General features: G+C 32.0%; 1 protein-coding gene across 1 annotated transcript in view; it reads left to right on the forward strand.

Annotated features, from left to right (window-relative positions):
* trpc3 (transient receptor potential cation channel, subfamily C, member 3) overlaps nucleotides 1–3,105 on the forward strand; it is a 58,216-nt gene extending 55,111 nt beyond the window's left edge. The window contains 3 exon segments of the mRNA NM_001289884.2: nucleotides 847–930; nucleotides 1,032–1,107; nucleotides 2,957–3,105. Coding sequence (NP_001276813.2) covers nucleotides 847–930; nucleotides 1,032–1,107; nucleotides 2,957–3,105 — 309 coding nt within the window.
* The last annotated feature ends 3,403 nt before the right edge of the window (nucleotides 3,106–6,508 follow it).

Raw genomic sequence — 6,508 nt, forward strand, 5'->3', positions numbered from 1 at the left:
TATATATATATATATATATATATATATATATATATATATATATATATATACACACACATATATGTATACATATATATATATATATATATATATATATATATATATATTTTTTTTTTTTATTATTATTATTTTTGTTGCATTTAGTTTAGTTAGTTGTTTAGGTAGTTTAGTTCATGCATTTCATTAATACTTTAAACAAAAGTTGTAGGTCTCCAGTGATTTTCAGTGGTCTTTTAGGCCACCTGGTGGACAAACGTTGTAAATGGATAAACATATATTATTATATTTTATTCGGCGTTTTTGTACACTAGTTTTTAAATTAAAGTACATTATATTCAAAAGAAAATAATAATTTGACCACCATAACTGTGAGCCCACAGAGAGCATATTTGGATAATGGATAAATGTTTAGTATCAATATTAATATTACTGTTATTAATAGAAAACATTATATTTAAAACTTTTAATTTTAAAGTAGCTAATAACAATATTGTTGAAGTCAGAATTATTAGATCTTACTGTGTATTTTCCCCCTTAATTTCCGTTTAACGGAGAGAGTATTTCTTCAACACATTTCTAATCATAATAGTTTTAATAACTCATTTCTAATAACCGATTTATTTTATTTTTGCTATAATGACAGCACATAATATCTTAGATATTTTTCAAGATGCTAGTATTCAGCTTAAAGTGACATTTAAAGGCTTAACTAGGTTAATTAGGCAATTTAGAGTAATTAAGCAAGTCATAACAATCTGCAGACAATAAAAACAAATATTAAATGTTATGTCGAGGCAATTGTTTGAGTTTGAGTGGTTTAACTCTGTCGTTTGTCTTTGTTTCCAGCTGAATCTCTTCACTCAGTCCAGCATGAGGATGACAGACTCTCACAGCTTCAACAGCATCTTAAATCAGCCCACCCGCTATCAGGCAAGACCACCGTCATCTCTCTGTCCTGTGTGATAAATAATCAAGTTCCACTCTTATCTGTCTTTCTGATGCGCCTTTTGTCTGCTTCTCTGCTCACACAGCAAATAATGAAACGTCTCATCAAGCGCTACGTTCTGAAAGCACAAGTGGACAAGGAGAACGATGAAGTCAATGAAGGTGAAACTATAAGTGGATACCAAATAAGGATGATGAAGTAATTATAGTGATTGCGATGTTCAGGATGAGAAAGACACTTTAATTGCTGCTTAAATGGTATAAATGCGGTAATGCAAAGTGTGAGTATAATAAAACAGTGGCATTATGAATATTGAACATCCATGCTGACTTTCAGTCCACAAAAGGTTGTATGGAAAGTAAAATCTATTATTCGTGCTAATTAAAACGTCATTGGGCAACAGTGGTTTGTTCTGTAGCCAATCAATAAAAATTGTTTAATAATGAATTAATATTGACTTGGTAATAATGATTATTATTGACAATTGTTTTTAAAACTGTAAAAACTGCTTTAAATCCAGCCCAATATCTTTGATCTGTAAAACATTATGGGAAATAAATATTATAAATAAATAAATAAATAAATAAATAAATAAATAAATAAATAAATAAATAAATAAATAAGTTAAATAATTTATTATTTAATTAAAATATAAAAAAATAAATAAAATAAATACTTAAATATAAATAGATAAATAATTATATGAATAAATAAATATATGAAAAAAATAAATGAATATTAGTCATTGGGCAACAGTGATTTTGTTCTGTATCCAATCAATAAAAATTTGTTTATAATAATAATAATAATAATAATAGCAATAATGAATTAATATTGACTTTAAAATTATTCCTGAAAATGTAAAAACTTTTTTTTAATTCAGCTTAATTTCTTTCATCTGTTAAACATAATGGTAAATAAATAAACAAACAAACTAATAAATTATATATATATATATGAATAAATAAATAAATAAAAGAAAAACTATGAAATAAATAAATTAAACATATATTAAATAATTAATGAATTAATAAGTAAATAAAAATATAAATACATAGAAATTGTAATATATATATATATATATATATATATATATATATATATATATATATATATATATAAATGAATAAAATAAATAATAAAAATATAAATAAATAAATAAATAAATAAATAAATAAATAAATAAATAAATAAATTTAAATAAAAAAACAATTCACAAGAGGGCTCTGTATACATACATATAATTACTACTTAATTATTTTAAGGTGAAAACTGGTGATTTACAAATAAAAAATCAATTCATAACAATAATTAGTAAACATTTAATAACCAAGTGCACAATAACATGACAAATCCCAAAACACACAATTAGTCGACATAATCACAGATATTTCTTAGACAATTAGTCATGAGGCAATTTTTTGCACATCATTCCAATTAAACATATTTGAGCAAAATAATTAGTTATCTTAATAAGTTCAAATGTTAATTGCTTACAGAACATGACGCCTATGAGAACCTTTTATTACATTGTGTGATGTTTCCATAACCATTTCATAGCAGTTAAAGGTCCTGTAAAGTGCTTTCAAATGTGAATTTTTTTTATTCGATGTTTGACTTAATCTCAACTAAATCAGGAAGAGAGGGCGGGCCATACAGTAGCTCCTCCCCTTTTAAAAAAACAGCCCATTCATTTTATCCAGCTCTGCCAGTGAGAGTAGTTGAGCCTAAACGCATCAATTAAAAAGCAAATGAGAAGCGTCTTAAAGGGGGCTGGGCATGTTAGATACTAGAGGGCATTTGATTGGTCAGAAGATTTGATGAGAAACTCAAGTATAAGGGGACATTTAGGTGAAAGTGACAAACTGCAAGCTTTGAATGTTTATATCAGTTTTATATCTTCTTAAAGCGAATGTTGTCACTCTTTTGGAGCACACTAGCTTGTACGTATCCTTAAAACTAACAGACTGAAGCTAACATCTAAAACATTTGTGCGTGTGTGATCTGCAGGTGAGCTGAAGGAGATAAAGCAGGATATCTCCAGTCTGCGGTATGAACTGCTGGAGGAGAAATCTCAGGCCACTGAAGAGCTTTCTCTCCTCATCCAAAAACTCAGCGACAAACTCAACCCACGAGTCGTCCATGAGCATCAGCACTGACCCTCCGTCAAGCCATTCCTTCTTCTGTCTCTCTTTAATATGCAGAGATTTACAGTAGTAAGCCATTCACACACTCCCAACAGCTCAGTCAGTGTATTTACCAACAGGATTAACAGGTCAGGGCATAAATAAATATGTCGAATAATTTACTCTTAAAGGGAAACACTGAAAAAAAAATCTGTTAATGAACAGATTGCATATTTTGTGATTCACAAAACTGTTTACTTATGGTTATGAATTGCATTATGGGATGTTAATCTCTGCTCTGTCGACTTTTTATGTTGATAATTCAACTTTACAGTTTAGCAAAGTGACTTTTATTTACATTTCAGAAGTTTGACATTGTATATGATATAATATATAGAGAAATGAGTCTGTGAAATAACAGAAAATGTACTGGCAGCTTATTGCAAGGTTTTTGTAGCGTAGGACAGCGGTTCCCAACCAAGCGGCAACCTCACGCTCTCCCTCGGGAAGCCAATACGGAAGAAAAAGGTGTTTACAGTCTGGTACAAACAACAATTTTGGTTCATATTGCCAATATTACCCTTCATGACAACTGTGAGGGGGGTGAATTTTTTTATAACTCATCTGTTTCATTTATATTAGGCTATATTAAGTTTGCATAATTAAGGGCGTGGCCACTTGAGTGACAGCTAGGTCCCGCTGGTCGCCGTCACTTCACCTCAGCTGATTAGCCACTGATCTCGCCATATTCATCATATTTTTGTGTTGTTTTATGTGGCTTTACACAGTCAGTTGCCTTTTGGACTTATTTCTTACAATTATCAGATGATATGGCATGCTGTGTGCACTTTTGTGCTCACAAACCTTTCACGTGGCCTTTGTTTCCCATGTGAGTAAAGTTATATACTTATATACAATCTCTACACTGCAAAAAATGCCCTTCCTGAAACAAGCAAATATGACTTAAATCTAGCTAAAGTGTACCAAAATCAAGCAAATAAATCTGCCAATGGGGTAAGCAAATTTGACTTGGTAAGAATTCTTGAAAATAGCATTAATATCTAGACGATAATAAATTTCTATTGATCTTAAAATTAGACACAAATTCTTAATACTAGGCATTTTAGCTTTTTATAAGAATTTAATAGAATATAAATAAGTGAAAATTGTATTAAAACTAGCCATTAAAAACACTGTTGGTTCTTAAAACTAGACAAATATAAAAGTTTTTTCTTTTTATAAGCACTGAATATTATTAATTCTAGAACAAATTGCATTAAAACTAGAATATTTGAACTTAAATCTAGTTAGTAAATCTACAGTTAGTTCTTAAAACTAGAAAAACAAGCTTAAAATTGAGCAGTTTTCTCTTTTTTTTTAAGCACGACAAAAATAATTTTAGGGGGAAAATGCATTGAAAGTAGAATAGTTTACCTTAAATCCAGCCTATTTAGATTTTTTTAAGATCACACAAAAACCTAAATGAGATGAAAACTCTTAAAAGAAAATACCTCCCACACCTTCCCCCACTTTAAGTGAAGAAACAACTTCCATGTATTTGTTTTATTTAAGATCATTTATATTTTTTCTTTTGAGCTGTAATGTACTCCAGAATCTGACAGATGGATTAGCTGTAGGCTCTAGAACAGTCATCTGAAGCGTTATCATAAACATTTTGGGTCGCAGCACTAACAATACTGAAAAACCAAATGCAGGAAATACCGAGATAGTTACCTGAACTATGGTGTTATTCCATTTTCTAAGCATAGAGGTCCTGACACAGCCACTGTGTATTATCTGCGCCAGTGTTTTTGCTAACAAATTAATGAGTCCGTCCAAATGATTAAGACATTTGCAGACGACTCATCCTCAATACCGCTACAAGCATTTTTTAGGGCAAGGCAAAAGAATTGACACACACCCAAAATGAGATGAGGGACGTCACAGGTACTAATTAGCAACTAATTGCTAACTAATATACCGTTATATGGGCAATTTAAAGACCAAAGGCTTATGTTTTTCAGTTAAAAATGGCCTTTGTGTACATTAGGTTATTGTTTGTGCATAAACATATCTAGATATAGTAATAAAAATACTGTTTGTATGAAAACATTTTTTGTCATTATTGACAGCAAGAAGGTTGCTGTTTTGATCCTCGGATCATTTGTCGTTTCTGTGTGGAGTTTGCATGTTCTCCTTGCATTCGCATGGGTTTCCTCCAGGTGCTCCGGTTTGCCCCACAGTCCAACGACATGTGGTACAGGTGAATTGGGTAAGCTAAATTGTCTGTAGTGTATGAGTGTGTGTGTGTGTGTGTGTGTGTGTGTGTGTGTGTGTGTGTGTGTGTGTGTGTGTGCGTGTGTGTGTGTGTGTGTGTGTGTGTGTGTGTGTGTGTGTGTGTGTGTGTGTGTGGATGTTTCCCAGAGATGGGTTGCGGCTGGAAGGGCATCCGCTGCGTAAAAATGTGCTGGATAAGTTGGCGGTTCATTCTGCTGTGGCAACCCTGCATTAATAAAGGGACTAGGCCGACAAGACAATGAATGAACGAATCATTACATGTGGAGGGGACCTTAGAAAGTTTTGCAGGGGAAAAGGGGGTCTCAGGCAAAAATAGGTTGGGAACCACTGACTTAGTATACAACACCAATCCTGACAATACGTCACTTTAAACTTTTACAAATGTTCATAAAAGACACTTTTTCTGACTTTTTAAGGTAAAAAATTGTTGAAATAAAGATCAAGCTCCCATAATGCAATTCAAAAGCATAAATAAATGAGGTGAAATAAAAATTTGAATCGCAAAATATGGAAAACCATGTTTGGATATTTTTTACAGTGTAGTTCACCCGGAACTGAAAAATCTGTCATCATGTACTCTCCCTTTAATTGTTTCAAACCTGACTTACTTACAAATATATTTTGAAGAAAGCTGGAAGCTAATATCCATTGACTTCCATAGTATCTGTTTTTCCTGCTATGCACTACCTGACAAAAGTGTTGTCGCCTATCCAAGTTTTATAAACAGCAAATAATAACTTGACTTCAAGTTGATCATTTGGTATCAGAAGTGGCTTACATGAAAGGCAAAGACCTCTAGATGACGCTTATTTGACTAAAAAAATAAGATCATGCCTTGATTATTAATGATTTAATTAGGACAGTAAGGTCTGACTTTGCTTAGACAAAAGTCTTGTCACTTAACAGAAATAATGTCCAGAAGAGTTCGCCCTCTCCTGTGGTTTGTAATGTAATGGGCAGCACAAATGTCTTGATACCTCAGGCTGGTGATGTTGCCATCCACTCTGCAGATCTCTCCATACTGAATGTAACCCCAAACCATGATTTTCCCTTCACCAAACTTGACTGATTTCTATGAGAATCTTGGGTCCATCCGGTTTCCAATAGTCTTCTGCTGTATTTGTGATGATTAGGATGC

This window comes from Danio rerio, chromosome 14, assembly GCF_052040795.2.
Source record: "Danio rerio strain M-AB ecotype USA chromosome 14, GRCz13ab, whole genome shotgun sequence".
NCBI lineage: Eukaryota > Metazoa > Chordata > Actinopteri > Cypriniformes > Danionidae > Danio > Danio rerio.